General features: G+C 40.2%; 1 protein-coding gene across 1 annotated transcript in view; it reads right to left on the bottom strand.

Annotated features, from left to right (window-relative positions):
• LOC124171596 (pyrokinin-1 receptor-like) overlaps positions 1–24,054 on the bottom strand; it is a 47,537-nt gene extending 23,483 nt beyond the window's left edge. Inside the window, exon 1 of the mRNA XM_046550771.1 lies at positions 22,839–24,054. Within this exon, the coding sequence (XP_046406727.1) occupies positions 22,839–23,730 (892 nt within the window). The 5' untranslated portion in view covers positions 23,731–24,054. The remainder of the gene's footprint in view (positions 1–22,838) is intronic.
• Between the last annotated feature and the right edge of the window lie 208 nt (positions 24,055–24,262).

Here is a 24,262-nt window from a genome sequence, read left to right as displayed (position 1 = left end):
TATTAATTACCTTGACAGAAATATAAGATAATGGTTAATAAAAATGAGGTTTGCTAACATATAATGACTTTCTCTCATTTATGCTACCGCACTTTCACTCGCTTGTAATAGGCTTTATTTCTCTCTATCATCATTTTTTTGCTCCTTTGACATAAAAAAGATATTTTTGATTAAATATGAGTTTTGCCGCAATGTTATCACTTTATATCACTCTGAATAGGCGACTGTTATTTCACTCAATCATCAATTTGGCGTTTCTCTCGGCATAGAAATAAGATCTTTTTATTTAAGTATGAAGTTTGCCACAACGGTATCAGTTTCTTTCATTTGTAACGGGCAACTATATTTCATTTCATCGTCAGCCATTGATTCCCTTGACGATAAAAGAAGATATTTGTTAATAAGTATGAGGTTTACCGCAATATTATTCATTTTCTCTCACTTGGAATGCGCAACTTATACATATGTATTTCACCCAATCACAATTTATTTACTTCCTCGTCATTACACTTCTTTTAATTGCACCCAGCTCCATATTTTTATAACAATTTCCTAACTTGTTCCTCTAATATTACATTTGCATTTGAATCCTACGTTCACGTTCCATGGTATGCTATTTTCGTCTGCTACGGTGCCAATGGCATAACCTTCCGTTGATAACATTTATACGGAACTTACTTAATGACAACTATATTACCAAATCATGAATAAATAGCATTATACGGAACCAATATTTAAAAAAAGAAACTACGATCTCAAGGATAGTTTCAATAATTCATTCCAGCAACAACAATCTCCATCACATACAAACTTTATTGTGATGTTGTAATATTGTTTCCTTCGATTCTGTAGGTACAGCATTACTACCACACATTATATAAGCATTGTTAACAACTTATCCAATATCGTTTATTCTTAATCTAGCAATAAGTCGTAATTTCCGCAAATAAAAAGATTGAGAATGACGACAACAAACTGTGCCATTGAGTCTTCTCTTGTTTTTACCCTTCTTTCATTGGTGGAGACACGTGAAACTTCGGATATATTCGGATTTTCCCTGTTTGGGAAGGAAGAGGAACCGTACCGACTGGTTTGAAACCGACGACCTTACAGAATCGCTGAAAGTGTCGTCGTCGGTGCGGAATCCGTTGTCGGTACGGTTTGATGTCCAGTCGGTGGGCTTGAAAGGGAAACCGACCGGTGCGGCACCGACGAAATACAGAATACGGCCCCTGAATCGTGCTAGGATTTTTCGTTCGCTAGTTCAGCAATTGCGGCATTGGTAGTTTAAATTATGGCTCTCCGACTTTTCTCGGGTGAGCGGAAAGAGATCGCTGCCCATCCACCCGTCACCCTTCCTCATTGGTCACCATCTTTCTCTCACTCCCTCAACACATATTTGAAATCTCACCCGCCAACCAGCGCGCGACACCAAATACATATGGACCTACGTCAAGGGACTCCACATTAGGATTGCATGGAGAGCTTTTGTTTTCTCTCTAATTAAATTAACACACTTCCAAATTTAAAAAAATGCTTATAAGTAGCACTAGATATGGCAGGTAAATAAAAATTAAAAAAATGTCAATAATTTAACTATTTTAATAACAATGGATTTCGCGAAAATTCCACAGAGAAAATATTATTCACCTTGACCGAGATTCCAACCCGGATTCCCCAATTTTTGGTCGAGTGCTTCAGTGCTTGTTAATCCACTGAAACAACATTCCTCCCTGAGGAAATTTGTGGATTCTAGCGGACAAGAAGGTATGGACTGCTGAGCATATGATGCGACAAGCAGTCCGCACGACGCCACAGCCGGAGAGCAAAGCCCGAACTTTAAACACTAAGAGGTGTTCGCTCTAAACGTATTTAAGTATACCCGGAATAGCCACGGTGACAACTTTTACGGACTCACCAGGACTGGTCCAGGTATACTTGATAAAAAACAATGGATTGTTCAAACAGATACCATAAAAAATAATTTTTGCCACATTTTCAGACATTTTAAGCAATATAGATTACAAATACGCTACCAATTCTTGTTTCTTATTCCTTCCCAAGAAATGTGAATATACTGGTCCTGTAAATTATTATAGCGTTTAATGATTCAAGGGAAACGAATTGATATCAATATCATCTGGCAAAATGTCTTTCTTGTTTTATCGAGTCTTTCAGATCCAGAAATAACGTGATGCTCTGAAATGAAGTTCTCCGAGTTGCTCTGAAAGATATCCGTTCAAAATATATTAATCAATTTAAGCCGCGCGCGCGTAGCTTCCAAGTGTCAGCGCGGCTCCCAGCCTCATTCGCGTAAAAGCTGTGTAAAGCTCTGTTTGCTCGCGGCAGTTTTTGGCCAATCGACCATCTTTACTCAGTATTTCATTCAGACGACGGAGGTCGTTATTCAGCACCGGATGCCATTTCTTCGCCGCGTATTCAATGTGTGACGTGAAGAGTGCGAAGTAGTACCTCTGAATCAATTTTTCTTCCGCCAACATTCCCACGACGTGCTTGACACATGGGAATTTCCCACGTGAAAATGCACTCTTCACGCCCTTCGTAATGGAAGGCGATCAAATGCTCTTTTCAGCTAATAAATCGAGATCTGTTGGGGAATTCAGCCGACCGCCTTGCCATCGCCACTCTGTTGCCGGCGTCTTTCCCCAGTGCGGGAATCACGCTGCGGCCAGCCATGCTGCTGTCCACTCGGATTTTCCCCTCTCATCACGAGTAACTGATTCGTTCGGGGTCAATATTCAGAAAACATGTATCTGGACGGGTGGGGGGGGGAGGCGGAAGAGGAGAGGGCTCTCGCAACAGGTAGCCCAAGGACACGCCGCTGAGAGTCGCTCGGCGCTCCCTCGTGTGCGCTGCCGCCAACTTCACTTGTTTTGTAATCGGATTCCCCACACGAGTCCGTCCACCTCAGGATGGCGAGTCGCTTTCGGATATTCCCAGGCAGTGGCGCAGCGAGGGGGGTTTTGGGGGTTAAACCCCCCCAGAGCTCAGAGAAATTTTTAAGTTTAATTCATTTTACTTTAACGGATTGATATTACTAATAGAATAGTGTAAGGATTAATAAAATACCCCTCAGAAACCCGTAAAACTCACAATTTTGAATCGTTTATCTAAAAATTCCGCAATTTATTAATCTCGCAACTACCGCTTATCCTGGTGGGTATTCCATACCCCCACACACACCGGTATTAGTTGCACCTAAACTCCCCCCCCCTCCCCCCCCAGCCTTAATTCCTAGCTGCGCCCCTGTTCCCAGGAGTCAGTGCGCCTTCTACCCGTGATGGATATTCATTTTCCATGACAGCCATGCATTCAGCGTCAATGAGAGAGACGACATGGGTAAGGAATTCCACTTATTCCACAGCCATTAAGGAGACGCTCCTCTCCATCCGTCTTTCTTCATGGTAATTATTTTTTTCAAATATCAGCTATTATCCTGGATCTTGGAGGGCATGCATAGGACTCGTGTTTAACACTTGCCTGCGTCAATTTTCCATTCCAAATTCGAGAAATTTTCTTTTCTTCATACGTAATTTTTTTATATGACATGTACCCTGAAATTTTTAAGATTATATCTTGATTTTAATGGGACACAGTATCATTACTTCAAAATTTTATATCAATCGACATGTGTTTCGGCAGCTATATGAGCTGTCGAGACCTGGATGGGCTGATATTTCATTAAGTGTAAAGCATTTTTCACTATGAATATCAGTAACTTCAACAAAGACACATCTCAAACGACTTTTTTATGTGATAGCTTCAGATAAATAATTCGTCAGGGAACAAGACAGACAACGTTCGGAAGTGATCTACATCTACATACTACTTCGCAAGCTGCCTAAAAGGCGTGTGGCAGGGGGTGCTAGGACACCAACCATTTGCACATAAAAGGAAATGGTCTAACGAAATTACGACTGGCATTTATTAGTCTTTTATGGTTCGACGGGAAAAGGAATTCCCAAATCTATCCGTTCGGTAAAATATCTCTCTTAATTTATCGCTTCTATCGGACCTGGAAATATAGTGAGGCTCTAATATTATGTTCTCTGTGTCGCTCTTAAAGATATCTATTCTCTAGCAATTCAAGCAATCTAAGCCTAGCGCGCAGCCTCCGAGTCTCCAGCGGCTCCCAGCCTAATTCGTTTAACATTTGGGTAACGCTGTCTGAACGCTCGTAGCAGTTTTTGACGAACCGCGCAGCCTTCCTTTTATTTTATTCAGTTGGCGGATTAAGGTTTTCTGCACCGGACCCCATACGCCCGCTGCATATTGAAGGGGCGGTCGGACGAGAGTGAAATAACACCTTTCTTTCACTTTCTCATCCAAAAATCATCCCACAATACGCTTGACGAATCCCAATTTATTCAGCGATATGGCGAAAATATACTTTATATGTGTTCCCCACAAGAGGTTCGAGGTTATCGTAACTCCCAGGTATGTACTTCACTTCGTCTGTTTCTTTTATGTTAATACCATACACAACATAAACGTGGTTAAATTTGGGCGAATTCTGCAAAAAATGCACCGACATGCATTTGCTCGGATTAAGTTCGAGTCCCCACTCTTGGCTCCAAAAATAAACGTTGTTTAAATCGGATGATAGAATTTCATAGTCGGAGTGATCAATAATTTCACGATAGATGATAGCGTCGTCAGCAAATAAACGTATTTTAATGCTAATTCGGGAGCAGAGGTCAATAATGTATTTATATAATGAACAAAAGGTGGCCGAGAGTGATGCGTGCTCTATCTGGACCAGAATAAATATTCAACGTCAAAAAGCACCCAGCGCACTCCATCAATTCTATTTTGTCCCCGCACATATTGATTTATTCTCCCATTCACTCAAAAGCTGTGCTGCGCTCCAGTAGCCGACCGATTGCGGGCGAGAGCGGAAGCTGTTTTGCACGCCGTTCTCTGCACTCCATCGGTTTTGGATGCGGCTCGTTGTCCGAGTGATTGGGTCTAGTGTTACCGCGAGACTCGAGACTTTCTCGTCTCGTCTCGTTTTCGAGACGAAACCGTTGGGTAGAATTCAAGACGAGACGATACCACTTCCACGAGACTCTCGAAATTCTCGAAATGCAGATATATGTCCTTAATTTGTACATATTTGGTATAGCTTTATCCCTAAAACTATGTCCTTCTGTTAAGACGAAGTAACGTTACCGTTTTCATTATGCATTAAATTTAAAATATAATTCAATAATAACTTTTCGATAAATTATCTAACTATAAAAAGAATTTTTGTTGAAAGATCAATTTCTTAATGCATGAGCGTGACTTCTGAGCCATGTTAAGGAGTGTTAATGGCTGACTACTTTTCCTTGTTTCCTGCGATAATAATCTTGGAAAATTTATCCTGCTAAAATTGAATTATTTTCTAAAATAGAAACTTTCAGTGCTTACTCCGACCACAAATATATCTTGGATAATACTCGCTTGTGTGTAAAGTATCGCTCAGCGGCACTTGGAATCCTTCTTATAGTTTGCTTGCTAAGGGAAAATGATGGCCCATTTCGAATTGCGCAGAGCACATTACCTCGGCAGAAAGACGGATGATAGTCGAAATAACTATGTACCTCTTCCTGTATGATATATCTTCCGAGGTTTGTGAGGATATTTATCATAATGTCGCTAAATTGTGTTGAGGATGTTACTATTGAAAAGGATAACTACAACTGGCTTTTCTTTCACTTATATTGCTAGCCTTAAGTCCATTCAATCAAAAAGTCCATACTGGATCGTCTGATCGGCATTTATTCATGCAGTCGATTCTAACAGGGGCCAGAAACCTCTAGAAAAAATCTATTTGCAGATTTGTGCGAAATTTCTGGGAGGAAAAATTATTTGCTCTACCCGGGATTTGAACCCAGATACCTTGATTTGCGGCCAAGTTACTAATTACTCTGCTTTTGGAAGACATATTTATTTATTTCCAATAAAATATTTATAATGATTCTTTGTCTTCAGATTTTTTAAAGTGAAAACTTCTTTAGCGGCGTTAAGCACTTTTGTGAGATGGGGAAAAAGCAAAGGATTCGCGTGAGCGTTACCGACCCGACACCGCGACCGCTACAGCGAGATATACATTTCACTCTTAAAATTGGGCTCTCAGTATCATATCCTGGGTAGTACAGTGGTGAGTGTCCCCGCCCGTCACGCGGGAGACCGGGGTTCGATTTCTCGCTGGGTAGGATTTTTTTCTCAATCTCATACCATTTGAAAAATTTTACAATGGATATTTCAACTACGCAGGCTGACTAGGTGTAGTAAAAGTTTTTTTTTTATTTTTAGCATGATAAGTACATTTTCCGGACCATATCAGACCTTACAAGAAGGTATATTGCAAATATAATTGCGTCAAATATTACTATTTAATAAGTAAAAGTACATTACTATTTGTAACTACATATTCCGACCCATATCAGAACTTGAAAGAAAAAAGTTGTATTTATAATTGTATAAGATATTATCACATCCCAAGTTATTCTCAACAATAATTCCAAAGAATTTTTGAAAAGAAAACTTCTTTAGCGGCGTTGAGCACTTTTGTGGGACGGGGAAAAAGCATGCATACGCAGAGCATACGCGCCTTTTTTCTGTTTATAAATTCACAAACGCTGAGCCCTAAATTTAAAATTTAATTTAACTTTTGTTGAAGATATGGCAATACACATTTTTGTATAAATTTGATCTAATTTAGATATATTTTATTTTGGAAATTTAAATTTTTAAACATTAATTGAATTTTTAAATAATGAATTTGGTTTAGAAATGTTAAATGATCGCAATCTCAGTACAACGAAATATAAAACTACAGTAGATGCGGTCTTTACAAGACATTTAAAAAGATTTGAATCAAAATTGTTCATTTCTTATTTTAGCTACCATAAACCTATTGTATCAGTTTTACTAATTGATGATGATGGTGCTGGTCGTCAAGATGGTGAAATTGTTGTTCAAAACTGTACATGAAAGTAAATTTTTCATAAAATGTGTAATGTAAACTAGTTTTTAAAATATTGTAAAATGGTGCAATAAAAGCATATTACATTGTAACATAAATTATAGATGTAAAAATTTTGTACGGTAAAGAAATAAAAGCACATTATATTTTCAAATATAAATGATGTTACTTTCTATTCATATGCATCGTATTTTTTATATTTATTTAAAAATAAAAAGTTTGCTGAAAAAAATAATTTAAATTTTTGTTGAAAAAAGAGTATTACTGGAAAACTTAGTTCTTTAATAATATTAAATCTTTATAAAAAATAAATGGATAATAATGATTTCAGTTTTCACTTCTATCGGCCAGTCCCACGACTGCCCCGTTTTTTTAAAATGTTTCGATAATATTCCGTTTTAAACCAGCGAGTTGACGAATTTAGTCCTAATAATCAACTTCATTCTTCAACTGTACTATCTTAAAAACTGCTGCCTATTCTGCTTGTGAGACGTTAAGAAGGGTCAGCTACTTTAGCTTGAGATACCATATCATCCTTATAAGCTCACAGCCTTCTCTCCGTCTTCTTCTTGTGTGCCATCACCTCGAGCCCCAAGTGTGTTTGATCCACCTGGTTAGCTCTAACCGAAGAGACCATGTGTTCGGTCTACATTAATGTTTTTCTTTTTTTGTGGACAGTAATCAGCGAAGATAAGATTCCTTCTTAACAGTCAGCGTATACCAGGACCCCTTCGAGATATTTTTTGTCTCTTGATGGAGCTTCGAAACCACGCCCTTCAGTCCACTTGAACCGTTTATGCTTTGTGGTGTTCTTCCAGGCAGTGTGTTGAAATTCTCGTCGGGTGTATTTCCTGTGTGTGGTTATTTTTATTTATGATTGGGGATCCTACGAAATGGGATTAGTATTGAAAGGCAAAAAAGAGGCTCGGAAGTCTGTTTGTGTGTCAGGTTATAATAAATTCATTGGTAGGGTGGATCTCAAGGACCTGTTATTGCATTCGTACCTGATAGAAAGAAAACGCCATAATAAGTGGTGTATGAAGTTATTTAGGAGACTTTTGAATTCCGCAGTGCTAAATTCATATTTTATTCAAAGGAAAAACACAAATATAAAGTTGGCTTATCATTTCGCATGCAGCTGATCGAGGTAATATTTTTGAAACATCCAACTCCATATGAACTGTTTGGATATGGCCGCCACTCCTTTGACAATTTAGTACCAAGACTCACCGAAAGACATTTTGTAAGGAGAATTCCTGCTGCTGTGAGGAAAACCCCCAAATGAGGTGTGCAGTTTGTGCCAATCATGGGAAAAATAAGAGACAGCGTGCTCTGGTGTGAACAATATGCAGTCAGCTTATGCATGAATTGCTTCCAATCATGTATTACTAAGCAGAATTACTTAAGTGAAGTCATTTGAAAATTTCCATATTGACGTTTGAAACAACAGAATGTAAGTGCCTCTATGAAATATATGGTAATAATAGAACAAAGTCAAAGAAATGGGCGAAGTTATGAATTTTCAAGTAGGCGAAACGGGTAATCCTATCGAAAATATCTAATTGGTTCGAAAAATCCACAGAGGAAAAATAATTAAAATGAAGGAAAGCAAATGGTTTTTCCTCTCTGGATTTTTCGCACGGTTTGTGCACTGCGGGTGACTCCGTAAAAGTTATCACCGTGGCTAGTCCCGGAATACTTAAATAAATCCAATTGGTTATGAAATTTTCAACCCCAAATCACTAAAATACACAATGTAAAAAAATGCATGGAATTTTAGAGATCTCGCAGCTAAATCTAAACTAAATTTGAATCTTTGAAAACTGAAAATTTATTAATTAGTTTAGAGAACGAGATAAATTAAACAATAAATATTTATTAAAATTGCTTGAAAAATTATCGTAGAATAGCGCATTATATATATTATGGACACTTAGGAAGAAGGAAGAGAAAAGACTGGAGGCATTCGAGATGTGGGTGTGGCAAAGAACGGAGAAGGTAAAGTGGACGGAGAGGAGGAGGAACGATGAAGTGCTGGACATGGTGGGTGCGGAGAGGCAGATTGTGGATGAGATACGGAGGAGACAGGAGGTATGGATGGGGCGAGTTCTTAGCGGGGAAAGGATGTTGAAAACAGTATTAGAGGGTAGAATGTTCGATAAACGAGGGATAGGAAGGAAAAAATAGGATTTTTAGATAGAATGAAAGGGAGTAGGCCTTATTGTGAATTAAAGAGGGAAGTGGTTGATGGGGAGGGAGGATCCCAAAATTCTTTTTAAGTACTCCGTGAAAACCTACCTTAATCAGTAGAATACTTTATTAATAAGCGCATTATATTACGCATGTTTACAAAAATTTTCAATGATACTGATCATGTGTCATAAAAATTATAAACTATTGAATGATAGCATGCCAAAAATACGAAGTCATCTAAATCTCATCCGGCCATTTGGATAGGGTTTAATTAAATTCCCGCTGCCTTTGGGGGGGAGGGGTTAACATTATTTTTACGTTTATTTTCTTAAGCCTTCTGTGGATTTATCTGTATTAAATTTGTGTGTACATTGTCTTTTTAGAAATTTTTCGTTTTAAGCAGGGGCGGTCTCGCCAGGTCGGCTGGTCGGCGATCGCCGGGGGCCCCGAGCTCAGGAGGCCCCCAAGGTCCTCTTGATTGTCGATAATGCACTACATAGTGCATAACATTCATAACGGTATGAGGGAGTTGTGTAGAGAACTGCCATTCAGAGGGCTTAGGGGGCCCCCACAACGCTCACGAATATCATGAAGCGGCCGGCATGTTCTGGGGCGCTGATGGGGCCTCTTCTCTCTCTTTCCTGTCCCACGCTTGGGCCCAAATCGACGACGAGCTCGTGTGAATATCCCTTGTGAGATGAGACCACGGTGGCAACCGCAAGTGTGACCTTGTATATTTCAGTATATATTGGGAACAACTAAGGATCATGTGACATTTTTTCCCTCGTCCACTCTTCCCAAAACCTCCATTTCCGAAATCGATTGCATGATGTGCGAAAGAAGACGGTTTTCACCCCTGGAATATTTTTTGAAGTGAAAACTTCTTTAGCGGCGTTAAGCACTTTTGCGGGATGGGGAAAAAGCATAGAATTCGCGTAAGAGTGACCGACCCGCGATCGCTACAGCGAGATCTACATTTCCGTCTTAATTTTCGTCTCTTGGTATCTCATCCTCGGTAGTAGTAGTCAGTATCCCCGCCTGTTACGCGGGAGATCGGGGTTCGATTCCCCGCCAGGGGAATTATTTTCTCAATCTCATACAATTTAAAAAATTTTACAATGGATATTTCAACTACGCAGGCTGACTAGGTGTAGTAAATAAACTTTGTTAATATAATGTTAATATATATACTGTTAAAGTCTTTTTGTTTTAAAAATATTAAAATTGAAAATAAAAATCTATAGTGTATATTGTATAAGTTCATTAAATACAAAGAGCTCGTGCATGAACGTGCAGAAGAGTGTACACGCTATAAAAACACAGATCAGTACAATTTAAGGCAGTTTCTTTTATGTGCATAGTGAACAATTATAGGTTTAACGCATATTAAATAAAAGAAATAAAATCATATTATTTTTTAATATATAAATGATGTTACTTTCTATTCATACACATCGTATTTTTAATATATATTTAATAATAAACAGTTTGCTGAAAAAAATAATTTAAATTTTTGTTGAAAAAAGAGTATTACTGGAAAACTTAGTTCTTAAATAATATTAAATCTATATAAAAAATAAATGGATAATAATTATTTCAGTTTTCACTTCTGTCGGCCAGTCCCACGACTGCCCCGTTTGTTTTTATTTCTCTAAAAAAGTTATTCACGCAATAATCGAAATAACTTGTGACATAGGTCTAGCGAAAATAATATTTAATAGCGATTTGAATTGATAATCATTTATAGTAATCATAATTTAGTAAAAAAAGCGAGTAACATGTTCGAATCAAATTACAAGAATTTATGTAAATGTAGGACTTTTTCCTCTTTAACATCTCTTATCCCGATTAACGATCAAATGAATGAACAAGATTGCTTTTTTAGCTTCAAGAAATATAATCAATTTATTATTTTTAATAGCTATTCTCAGACATTTTCTATCTTCTCTCTTGGGAATTTGGTAAATAAGGGATTGGTGTACAATTATTCGCTAGAAACCGCCAATCACCGTGGAATCTAAAGGCATTTTTTCGCTTGACTCTCACAAGACTCCATGAAAAAAATTAGCCTCTGACTGGCGCAGCAAGGAATACGACAATATTATCCCATAGCATTTAATGGCAGCAACTTGGTGTTTTCCACTTTTTTACGACTCGTGTCGACATCAGTGCGTCACCACTCTGCAGCGATGATGCGCAGCACCTGATGATGTCACAGTAGGTATGTACGAGTCGAAGTACAAGAATAAATAATGTGGACCTTATTGAGACGTTTTCTTTCACTAGTTATTTATTTATTTTCATTGCCCCGAAAACAGCTCTTTTAAGGCCTTTTACATCGGAGGAAATAACATGAAACAACGACTAACACACACAGCCATTCCCAGGGTGGGGGCAACCTACCCAGGCGGGACTCGAACCCGCGACCTTCGGTTTGGCAGGCGAGGACTTAATCCCGCCTAACCGAGGCCGGTGAATCAGCATTTTCTGCCAAATCTTGCCTCAAAAAATTGAACATTAGATTACTTGCTCTTCTTCCTCCCTTGGTAATGAAATGAAATAATAATATGTTGATCCTTTATGTATTTGATTGGACTAGAGTAGGAACTACTCAGTCATGGCGTGCAGACTCTGATAACTGCAGTTATAATCCTTGGTATGCAAGGTAAAATAAACCCTAGCACATTTGGTAATTATTTGACTTAAATTATGCGTGTGAAATTCATTTTGGTTGCATGGCCTTTTACACTAATTAGTTTTTATTGTTGTTTCGACGTCAATTTTCGGTGCCAAGTGGCTCTCACTCACCTCTAGGGGTCCTGGAGTTCTAAACATTTGGGAAACCCTGCGAGTCCGTGACGCGGTCGGTCACTCAGCGGTGGTATGGACTGGACGCCACCAAAGAGCTGCGGTCGTTATTTACGTTCCTTTTTCCATTCATGTCCTGTGACGAGTTCTGCGCGTGCGCCAAAGGTCAGGATGGAAAAGAAAAAGAAAACCAGTTGGATTGCTTTCAATTTTGCATCCGACTGGAAAGAGATCATTGGCTAAGTTTGATTCCTACGTCACCGTCAGCCGACCCGATTGAAAATAAATGACGAGCACGGTGTGGCGAGTGGCGAGTGAGGGGCAGCGAATCGTTTTTGATAGAAGAGGTCTAACGCCAAATGGAAGTGCAGAGCACAGAAAATCATATAAGAGCCGGGATGACTGTTGTAACCGCAAAAACGTCATGGAGAAAGTACTGAGGTCATAATATTCATCCTCAGTTACTCACAGAAAGCTTCGTGACGTTATATTTGGATAGATATAGAAACCTTGATCCAGCGTGAAACTCCGTGAATTGAGTACTCCGTGAGTGCAGTACAAGGATGTGGCGAATGCATTTGAATAGGGGTATTAGAGTATCCACATGCTACTCGCATTTCCAGAAAAGTTCCCGGGTAGTTCACGGATAGAAACACGGCCGGAGAGAAGGGGGAACGAATATGCTCAGCCTGAGACAAGCAGTTCTTCAGGAGTGACCCTAAGAGCACTCGATTTTCTCGACAACTACAAGGGCGGCTGCGAGAATATGCTTGCTCTTATTGAACTACGTAAGTCCTCATTAAACGGAATCGGTTGTTCGCTGTCTCGGGAATTCCAAATCCAGAGCGAATACTCAAAATTCCAGAAATTAAATTTAACCACGCCAATCTCGGTGAGCTGGGCTTTGCCTATTCGTTTTTTCGGCCTAGTGCTGTCTTATGTCGCATTTCCTCGTTGCCAGGGACTCGACATGCATTCATCGAGGTACTCGAGCGAGTCATTCGCCTCCGGATCTGTCCACCTCAACTCACCACCCTTTCGGGAATTCGTGCATTCACCTAGGTATTCAAACACATATTGGTATTCGTGAATTCGTTTAAGTGATCGTTTTCCAATCCAGGTATTCATTGAATGCCTGTATACATAAGTGCTGGCATTCAAATGCATTTGGCTTAGCGCCTCGCAAACGTCCATTTGAAGCAGAAGATGACGAAGTACTTGGATGAACTACCACGGTAGGTAGGCCCTAGGTCTGCCATGCCTCAAAGAAATGGTTTCGCCTGTTTCGATTCTTGACGAAATATTAACTAGTAATGTTTCGCTTCTTTAACACCTTAGTCTAATTTGTTGTGCCGTTTTGTACTGCCTGCGCAGAGACAAACCAATGTGAAGGGAATTTACATATTAGTGTCCGGCGAGGGAGAATGTAATGCGACACTTAGCAGTGATGTCGAGAAATGGCAACATATGTGATACAGTTTTTTCGTAGAAAAACTGCATTACTCTTTAATGATAGTTTAAATGTATGTCCAGAATGAAAGATAATAAGGTGAAAGCAGATTGATTTGATCTTGAGAACCAATATTATAATTTTGTAATGAATCATAAACTCGACCTCGATCATATTCAATTTAAGAATAAAATCATAATGATGCGACTGACGATATTACATCATTTATTTACTATTTATTATTCATTTGCTTATGCTCGTATTGTTTTTGTTCATTCACCTATGAAATTTTACTATTCAATATGCGCCGCGGAATACATCTTCCTGCATTTCACACGTGTATTGCAAGAAGCATGCCAATAAGGATGTTAATAAATTTCAGGTGTCCAAATTTGGGTAAGAACCGGAAGTAAACCTCTAATGAGATACAGCAGAAGACCATCGCAGAAATTCTGCGATGTAAACTATTCTATGTATATTGAAATAGTCGTTGGAAGTATACTGTAGAGTGAATACTTACATACTGGCGCGCTAAAAATATTCTTTCCTTATAGAAGTGGAGTATAAAGTCCCCACATTTATAGGATCACGCCGAAATAATGTTATTAACATCAGCCATCCTCAATCAACTAATCGCCTTCCCGGGTTCGATTCCCGGCCGTGGAAATAAGGCTACAACGCCAAGGGAATTGAATTGAGGGTTGGTAGTGGAGGGTCGGGTAAGTTAGTGGGTGAATCGTCGGAATCTCACCGAGAGGTCCTATGCTCGATTCCCGGCCGTGTAGAGGAGATTAGAAAATAAAGATATTAAAAGCGAGAGGAGGTGGCGGAGTAGATATAGCAATGAATTCCAACTGTCAGGCACCCCGTTCGATTCCCGGCTGCGTATGGGAGATTGAAAAATGAGGGGCATGGTGTAAGGGGTGGCAGGAAGTGGTTAGGGACATAAGTGCTCTCAAAATACCCTCTACGGAGAGAATTCCTCATGTTGGAAGTTCACTTACTTAGAGGCCCATCTGCCGCTGGATATTGTTAGACAAGTTGGATAGTGATAGAGTCATTGATAGAGATAGAGAGTTGGATGAAAAAGATAGTTGTTGCCATTGTCAGCTGATGGGTTCTCATCGATCGCATTCTTCATCATTCAAACTCCTCTTTCTTTTCACATCATGCGCAACATCTCCTATTAAGCAAGTTCGGATAAATTACCTCCTTGATTTTACGCTTTCTCTATTTCCAAGATTAAAGATATGCTATACAATGTATTCTACACTATTATGTTATGATGTCAACCTGGGTTGATAATACTATTAGTAAGTATTTTACCATATCAACAAAACTCCAACTGAGTCGTGTATCAGCATTTCTTTCTTTCGCACCTGTCTTTTCCAGGAGGAAACTCAACTAAACTCTATTTCTCCTACATTTCTTCCTTATCTGTCACGAGAGCATGCAAAAACATCACGACAAGTGCAAAAGGTCATGGCGGAATAAATATTTCCGCAATAAAGATGGCTCTTCCGGTGATACTTCCTGCGCTTCTAAATATTTTCGATGCCTCTCTGCAAACAGCGCAATATCCAACTTTATGGAAACATTCCATTATACGTCCAATCCCAAAATTTTCTGAACCTACCAATGCGACAGACTATAGACCAATAGGAATCATTTGCGCTTTTGCTAAGATTCTAGAACGTGTGGTATTTGAACAAATCAATAGGTTTGTCATTGATAACCACATATTAGATTCTTTACAATCCGGCTTCCGAACAGGGCACAGTACTCAAACTGCACTATTGAACATTACGGAAGATATAAGAAATGGAAACTCGAGAAGTCACAGTCCTGGTACTATTCGACTTCTCAAAGGCATTTGATATGGTAGATCATGAACTGCTTCTTCATAAACTGACGAAATATAACTTCTCAAGTAGTTCAGTAAATTGGTTTCGATCCTACCTCAGTAACCGAAGCCAATCAGTGGTTGGACCGAACAATACACATACTAACTGGATATGTAATTCCAGAGGCGTAGTTCAGGGATCAGTCCTTAGCCCTCTTCTTTTCTCGCTATTCATAAATGATCTCCCCGAAGTCATAAAACACTGTAAATACCATCTCTACGCTGATGATTTCCAGATATATTGCCACTCGTCAATTCCAGACTTAGCATCTACAATTGCTCTGATCAATGAAGACGTTGAAAGACATTGAAGACATTGAAGACGCATCCTGGACATTGAAAAACCACCTACGATTAAATGAGTGTAAAACAAAGTCCATAATAACTGGGCAAAGATTCTTGCATGCTCAAATAGACATTTTATCTCTGCCTAACATTCAAATCGGAAACTACACCGTACCATATTAAGAAGCAATAAAAAACCTTGGTGTAACATTTGATAAACATCTTGATTGGAAGCAACAAGTACAAAGTACTAAACAGAAAACCCTAGGTATATTGCACCAGCTGTATAGATCAAAAAAGATTATACCCCCAAAAATACGCACCATCCTTGCACATACAAACACTAATCCTTCCACACCTGGAATACTGCTCTTCCCTGCTTACAAATATAGACGAAGAAAACAGCAACAAATAACAAGTGACAATCAACTCGACAATACGGTTTATTTTTGACCTCAGAAAGTGGGATCGGATCAGTAGCTCGCATGCCCGCCTAAACTGGATGAAATTCAAACAACGTCGCCTTTATCATCTCACCTCCCTCACATACATAATACTTTCTTCTGGTAACCCGCATTATCTGTACAAAAGATTTATTTGGAAAAGAAATATTCATTTCATACCCACTAGAAATCACAGCTTTGACATTCATATCCCCCATCATAGAACATCTCACCTCAATAAATCATTCATGGTTACAGCGGCTAGAATATGGAACTCACTGCCGGTAGAAATAAGAAATTTGCAATCAATACATGTATTTAAGAATAAAGTATATAAGTTATTTAATGATAGTTCATGGCAATTCCCAGTATAACTAGCTTTGCCGACGTGATTGAGTACTGATATGATGAGGGGAGAATATATTATGTATTCATGATATAATTTTCTATTTGTCATACGATTTTCTGTTGCACCTGAATATTTTTCTTTGAATAAATTGTGATACTGTTCCAAATGTATTTAAAATGTCTGAAAATGCTGTGTGGCTAGATACCCGGGTATCCTCATTCGGGATGCAATTGTATGTATATGCATGTATAGGTTTATATTTTGTTTTTGTTTTTAGTTTTATTTTTTCTCTATTTTTTGCATTTACTGAGTCTTGATGTAGTGCTTTTTTTTAACATTTGTTAAATGAATTTTACTGAATTGTTGTAAACCTGTAAATTATCTCATGGGCCAAATGGCCCACGATAATACATCAATTGAATTGAATTGAAAAGGCCCCAATTCGCCCCGTACAAGCTCTAGGCTTTATATTGTCTCTTAGGACGTATTTAAATCGTTTACGTTAAACTTTACGAATAATTTAAGTCCGCAGTGCGGTGATGAGTGTGGACCAATCCATTTCGTCTCAGAACTTGGTGCATTACAGTGTTTGCAATTGCATGATATGGCATTGAAAAGTAATGAATTTCATATATTATATTTTCACGTATTCACATAATAATCCCCGTGAAATTTGAATCGCTATGCCGTCAGCGACGCGAGTGGCAGCATCTGGAAATCAATTGAAATTTGCGGAAAAATTGGAAAAATTGAAACTTATTTAGTCGTATCTCGACAAGAATACAGAATGAAGTATTCTGTTGCGAGGATATGGATATTTGTTAGGGTGGTTTTAAACGGTTTTGTTTTCTAGTTCTTACGTGACGTCATCCGCTTAAACACTATTGGGTATTTCAAATGGTCCAATTTTTAAAAAATCGTATCCACCTGTCTGCAGGGGAAATTTGTTTCCATTTTATCGTCCAGAGAATTTTGTGTAGTTTAATTTGGTGTCATTTATCTTTACTGTTTCCGTCACCCACGCATTTGTCAAGGTTACTAAATCTCCTACATCCCTCTGCGAGTATAGTTTCGCTGTATCAAAAGCTAAAACATTTATTGTGGCTCCTATTTCGATGCCAAAGATCCATCTCCGCTACTTATTCTAATGCTTCGTCCACTTTCGCATTGAGTAGAATTGGAAGAGACCATCTTCTCGTCTTACTCCCGTTTTTATATTAGACGATTCGCCATTATTTCGATTGATCCGCTCTTAGCGTCAAGCCCTGTGCTGCCCCCTGTTCTGCTCAGCTTTACTATGTTTATCAACTATCTTAGAATCCATTCAAGTCATCTTAGAATCAAAACAAGTCATTTTTTCCACAATCTCGTCCTATTTCACCTGCCATACAATTAATTTCAATCAATAAAAATTGCGCAAAAATCTACATAATATTCCATGTGGAAGAATACACTCTATAATAGAGATTATTTGATTAGTGACCTCGAAAAAAAGACGAAAATATGTACGATTAAAATCATGAGGATATATTTTCTAGGGCTAGGACTGATCGACAGATCAACTCCACAAAAAGTTGATTGTCAACATAGATTATGGTGTTTGACTAGTTTGGATTCTAAGTGCCACGATGTAGCGTAGTTTAAGAAAATTTGAATTCCTTAGTCGAGTGGGTTTGAATTATTTGAGTTCCACCGTGGAAACTGTAGGCTATTCAACGATAAATACGTCCAATATTCGGCGCTACAATAGAGCGACAGCTTTGATTCATTGGCTCATCGAGAGCAAATTGAATAGAAGATGGAAAATGTTACCAACCTAAGAAAGCTGTCAAGTACACGAAAAATAACTCTAGTTAGAAAATCCAGGATCCTGGTAAATTCTACTAAACATAGTAGTAAAAAATGAAACAACACAAAATAAAGTACAGGATAATTAACTGCGGTGTTAGAATGTTTTTATTAGTACCAAAATTTCTGGACTGTACCACGGTAAATGCTAAACCCATAGGAAAAGATAATGCACTCTTTGCTCAAAGCATCGGAGCTGTGTCGTTGGGAACAATTCAATAGTCAGTGAAACAGTATTGGGAAGCGTGGTAGAGAAGTGGGTAGAGCACTTGGCTTCTGTGCGGCGGGTCCTAGGTCTCCAATCCCGGGTGAAGCCTACAGACTCCCCCAAAAATATCAAAAAAGTGACCCACGGAAATAAACTTCCCCTCCACCCTGGATGCGAGCAAATCATACGCCAACGGCTTAGACGGTGGTGAGCTCTATCCTCGTCTATCCCAATCGACCTTCGGTTTGGACGACTGAACGCATGGTGGTAAAATCAGCATGGCAATCTGTTTGTTGCTGTGCTCATCTGTTGAGATACGTACGATGCGTCGGTCGGCCGTAAATTCTCTGCTTTTGACCGAGTCACTCTCGGAGTGTCGACAGAAGAACTGATGACCTTGTACAATCTTCTCACTCTTTAAACGTTTCCCTCTCTGTATAACTCCAAAAGACATATTGCTTTTTTACTTTCACCGAGTACTTCCGAAGAGAGGGTGATCATTAACCCAATTAATAAAGGAAATTAATTATGCCCATATTTCGCCTCCCTTTTTTTAATCTTTCAATGATCATTTTTGCAATGATCCATTGCCATCTCTGCAACCATTGCCATGATGTAAAAGTATCACATGATGTAACAATTAATCACTGATTAGCATTGCCTTACATGGTTAATATAGATAAAAATATAATTGTTTTGAATTTTATAGCCCGCCAGCAAAGGCAGTTTAGATGAAGTCGTAGAAACGCCTGAATTTTTTAAATTACAAAAATGTTTCCGGTAACTTTAGATACAATGCAATTACACAGACGAACGGTATAACTATAGAAACATGGCATTAAGAAATATCTGTGGGAAATAAAGGTGCAGACTTTTTATCGATGCAAAATATTTATGATTCACAGAATCTTAGAATGATGGTCAACGTGTTGTATATATAGATTTAAGACCATGACCTGATTGATATTTTGTGATATTTTCGTGCTCATCCCTCAATTTCGTACTCTGCCTTCAAAGAGCCTTGAGAAGCTAAATACGTCTTCCTCAAGCGAATTTAAAGGGCGAACTGCAACGAAGTCCTCAAAAAGCACGCCTCACTGCCAGTGACTCCAATGAGGCGTGCACTTTACTTTTAATTTATTGGTAATTATAACATCCCTGAATATAGAAGACGAATTTTGTGGTTTTTGTGGCACATAAATGTAAAGAATTTTCAAATATTTCACGAGAGTGTGAGAAGTCCCCACTTTAAGTCATCATCACTTACGAAATGTTCTCTCAATTTACTCCGAGTACCTACCATCTTTAAAAAAATATTATAATATGCACCACGCATTGAGCCACATAGTAATTTATTCAAGCGTTGGTCATTGTGCTTTAAAGTCGCTATTAGCGTAAAAAGAGACACACATTCTGTTTTCCTTCGCGTGAAGAGCGGACATGTTCATTGATGATGCGATTCCACCTTCGCTTCATTCCAAAAATATAGTAAAAAAAGACAATATTTTAGAATGTTTAAATCCTGAAAATAGTCGTTTTAATGCTTCAATCCATTATGAATTGGAATATTATTTTGCTGAGGCAGCCTGTAAATTATGCTGTAATTTTCAGTATTGCAGCATTTCAAATGTTTCTTACACTGAAATAAGTTTTCTAGCACGTTTTATTTTAAAATAATGAGAAAAAAATGCTATTTGAATAATATGACGATGCTGACCGGCTGACAAGATAATTACAAAGGCTTAGCGGGACCCAATTGATTTTTCTACTCGTGCATTTACATGATAGTGAAGCCATGAAATGCTTGCGTTTTCCTGGGCACAAGTTTTGGCAATTTTTCAATGAATTACATCTCTCATTGTAATTCTTTGTAAAGTAGTTTCCTACTTCCGCATCAAATATTTTTGTCCCAATAAAACACTTGAAGGGAGCCGGTGCAGTGTGCAGTCTTCATTCGTGCCTTGGTGAGCATACTTTTCAGTCTTGCATTACTCCGGAGACACTGGCAGCTCATCTGGTGCGAATGTTATAATTCATGTTGAAAGCTCATGCTTATAACAAAAAGAGCGACAATCAGATGCCAACGAGGCTGATGTGCTTCCAGATCACCCGATACGTCTGATGGGTGTTCTTTGCTGATTCCGATTTGCTCGCGTTCCGTTTGCCTCGCGTGCAATTTTCATTTCTATGAAGTATTTTTGCGAAGGCTGCCGTGAGTCCAAGGCTTCAACTTGAAAGCGCTCGGAGGATACCGTTCGCGCTGCCATTATATCAACAAGTGGTATCATGAAAGATGGTCCACCCGACATTTCTATTGAATTTAGCGTTTATGAATAACGGCTTAAGGATTTTATGAAATCTATGTAATAATATTTTATTTGCTATTTTTTTATCATTTTCCTTGTAAAACTGAAGTTTTATAGCTCTTTTTACCGTTCAGCAACCTTGAGCACTCATTTTTGCATGCGATGCAGTCCAATAGTACCTTCATCAACATTGAAAGCGAGCTGGGTTCAAATCAGGGTGAAGCTTGTTGACACCCTTAAAGCAGAGAGTATCGTGATGTTGAGGAAAAAAGGCCGCCCTATCCTGATTGTGTGGAATTCGCATGACTTAGTCCGGGACGAGCTCTAAACTGATCTTGGGGTCGGAGCATCGGGTGAATAAAATATTGGGTGGCACCAGGAGTGGTTCAATAGCTAGCTTGGCGCTTTGCGAAATTCAGCATGTCTAAAAATAAGCCAACTAATATCCCTTTTTATTAATTTAAAGGCACGGAATTTGCAGGGCGTTCCGCTTTTACACCGTACGTCAAGGACTTATAGCATTTTCGGTATGGAGGAGACTTTGTGAGCATTTAAACGTGTAAATACTTTTATAAGCTTGTATTCCTTCTTTCCTTGCAGTTTATTTCTATGAATTTTAATTAATTTCTATTTTGATTCGTTATCACTTAAGTAGGTGTTAGTGTCTCTCCCAATATCCAGGTGAGATTGGATCAGCGCAGGGATCGTATTGGTGGGGAGTCGGAGCGTTCGTAGGATTTTCTTCCAGTTGGTGCAGAGGGAAAGGAAAGATGGAGAGGACCAACGGGTCACATGCTGGCAATAACCAGTGGTATCCGCGGCGGCGGCGGTAAAAGCAGTGGTGAAGGTCATGCTGGGCTGCCCTAGACTGTGGGTGGTGGCCCATGTGGGCACAAATGACGTCCGAATTACTTGAATGAAAAAGGGTTATTTAACAACTCCTGGAAAGGTATCTTGCGCCTCAAAATGCATCCACTTGAAGGTCATACGGCGTATGTTGATCATGAGTAAAGAATACATATGAGCCATTAAAATTTCATTAACACTGGTTCGGTACGACTCCGAATATTCAATTTCTATCATCAACAGTGTGCCGCTTCGGTGTCAACTCGGTATGTGCTTGCCAGAAAACAGCACGAACGCAGGTCTTATTCACGATTCTGACAGAGAACCAAATAATTACACAGGGGTAATAAACATTTTAAGGAAAAAATGCCATTTGGGTGGCAAAATTCAATGCTTATGACCCGGGCTGATTGCGCAGTAGCATCGCCAGGTGTTTCTGACGATGTTACTACGTTGTCAAATAATAACTATTTCCTTATTCCCCAAGTAGTAGTCACCGTCAATTGGCAATATAATCTTCCAGCCTCAGACTGAGCCTGGAGTAAATATAAGGAGGGGGCCCCCAATCGAGGAAAATCCAGTATAAATTTAAGCATAAATTAATCACCATTATCTGAATTATTCTGATGAATCATAAGCGAGGTTATGCATGCGGTATGCAGTGATGCTTCCCATCCATCTACCAGCCCACCCTTACCTCCTCAATTTTAACCACAAAGCATCGACTATCCGGATCAATTGTTACCAGACCCAGAACGGATACTCCAGGTGTTCGAACAGAACCAAAAATTGCCGTTAAAGTTTTGTTGCATTAAAAACGTAAATTCTTAAGTCCGTAAAAACAGTAACTGGTATTAGTAATCTTGCCAAAAATTAGAGTACGTGAATAAAACCATACATTTTTGTTTATTTCTCACGTGGCGATTTTTTATTTTCATTTATTTTTTTGCAATTTTAATATTAGTAGCGTTTTATTATCATTTAACATAACTACATAGGTGCATAATTTAACGTATTTTTTCCGGCTGAAAGTACAGAATGTAGACGGTCCGGATTTTTGACCCCCGCTCTAGTTTTCCGCCGATTTAACGGACACAATGTCATGGCGTGTCCTTTTTTTAAGCACTTCACCGAATACTACATTGTCTTGCCCCCAAAGATAAAACTATATTTGCGACTATATTAAACATATATTCGCGGCTCACCCAGCATCTTCACGACTCTCTTGGTGGACCTCTGGCTGGAGGCCCGTCCGCGGCGTCCTCGCTGCACCGAAGGCTGACCGGCGGCCACCAGCTCCATGCCGCCCGCGCGGCGCAGCTTCAAGCCGATGAGTGCGTACAGCACCGCGATCACGCACATGGGGATGAGGAAGAAGACGACGGAGAGCAGGCAGAAGTAGTGCGCGTACAAAGAGTGCTTGATGGTGCACGTGGAAGAGTCCCGTTCGACGAGCACGCCGACCTGCGCGGCCGTGGGAACGGCGAACACGAGCGCGAGCAGCCAGATGAGCATCACGAGGCGCGCGGCGCGGGACAGCTTGGAGAGCGTTTGCGCGTACAGTGGGTGGCAAATGGCCATGTAGCGCTCCACCGTGAACGCCGTGATGGTGAGCACGGTGGCGTTGGCCGAAGTTTCGGCGGCCAGGCCCCGGATGATGCAGAACGCCTCGCCCAGCGCGTAGCGGTTCCTCGACCAGATGTAGTACATCTCCGGGGGCAGGCCCGTGACGAGGAGAAGCAGGTCGGAGATGGAGAGGCTGAAGAGGTAGTAGTTGGTGGCCGTGTGCATGGACTTGTTCCTCCGTATCACGAGGCACGTGATCACGTTGCCGAGCACGCCCGTGACGAAGATGGCGAGGTAGATGGCCGAGATGGGCACGACGACGGTGAGCGGGTTTCGGCGCGGCGCGGCCTCCGCGAGGGCCGCCATGGGGCTCACCCGACTACGCCACCGGGAGCCACGGACGCCGTCTTCAGGAAGCGCACCTGCTGGACCACGACTAAGAGCGTACCCGCGCCTCCGATTCACCGGCTGCGGCAGGAAGGTAAGGAGAATAAGAGGACAACAACACTGCTCGAATGGAGCGAGGCTCATAAGTCGGCTGTCCCGTCTCCCAGCCTCCCGCGTCACACGGACACGCGAAGGAAATTTGGCGCAGGTGTGCTGACGACGGAAAATCTTCACTGTTGATAGCTCGTAATGCTCACGGAGCCGGCATTTCCATTGTTAGTCCTCGCTGCTGCCAATGTTCCTCGAAATATAGTCTCACAGACCGCGTCGGTGGAAAAACGAATTTTTCGCCGCTCCGCTCCCGGCCGATGTGTTGAAATGGCGAGGTGCGCGGACGGAGGCGAACTAAACAGTCGAAAGACACTCACGGTCGGCTCCAAAAGGCGCGGGAATCCCCGCCATTCTCCCGACGGCCGCTTGTGAACACTGCCACCAGCGAGGCGGCCTAGTGGGCGGGGGAAGTAATTGCAACCGTCTCCGCTCGACCGCCGAGGCGCTCGCTGGTGACGCGATGGAGAATTAGGAGGCCGAGGCGACTGTGTTGTTTATGTGATTCGATGTCAACTGCATAGACCTCTTATTTTCATGTGCAAGGGTAATAAAGTATCGAGTATGG

This window comes from Ischnura elegans, chromosome X (genome assembly GCF_921293095.1).
Source record: "Ischnura elegans chromosome X, ioIscEleg1.1, whole genome shotgun sequence".
Taxonomy (NCBI): domain Eukaryota; kingdom Metazoa; phylum Arthropoda; class Insecta; order Odonata; family Coenagrionidae; genus Ischnura; species Ischnura elegans.
This window is presented reverse-complemented; position numbering and strand designations above follow the sequence as displayed.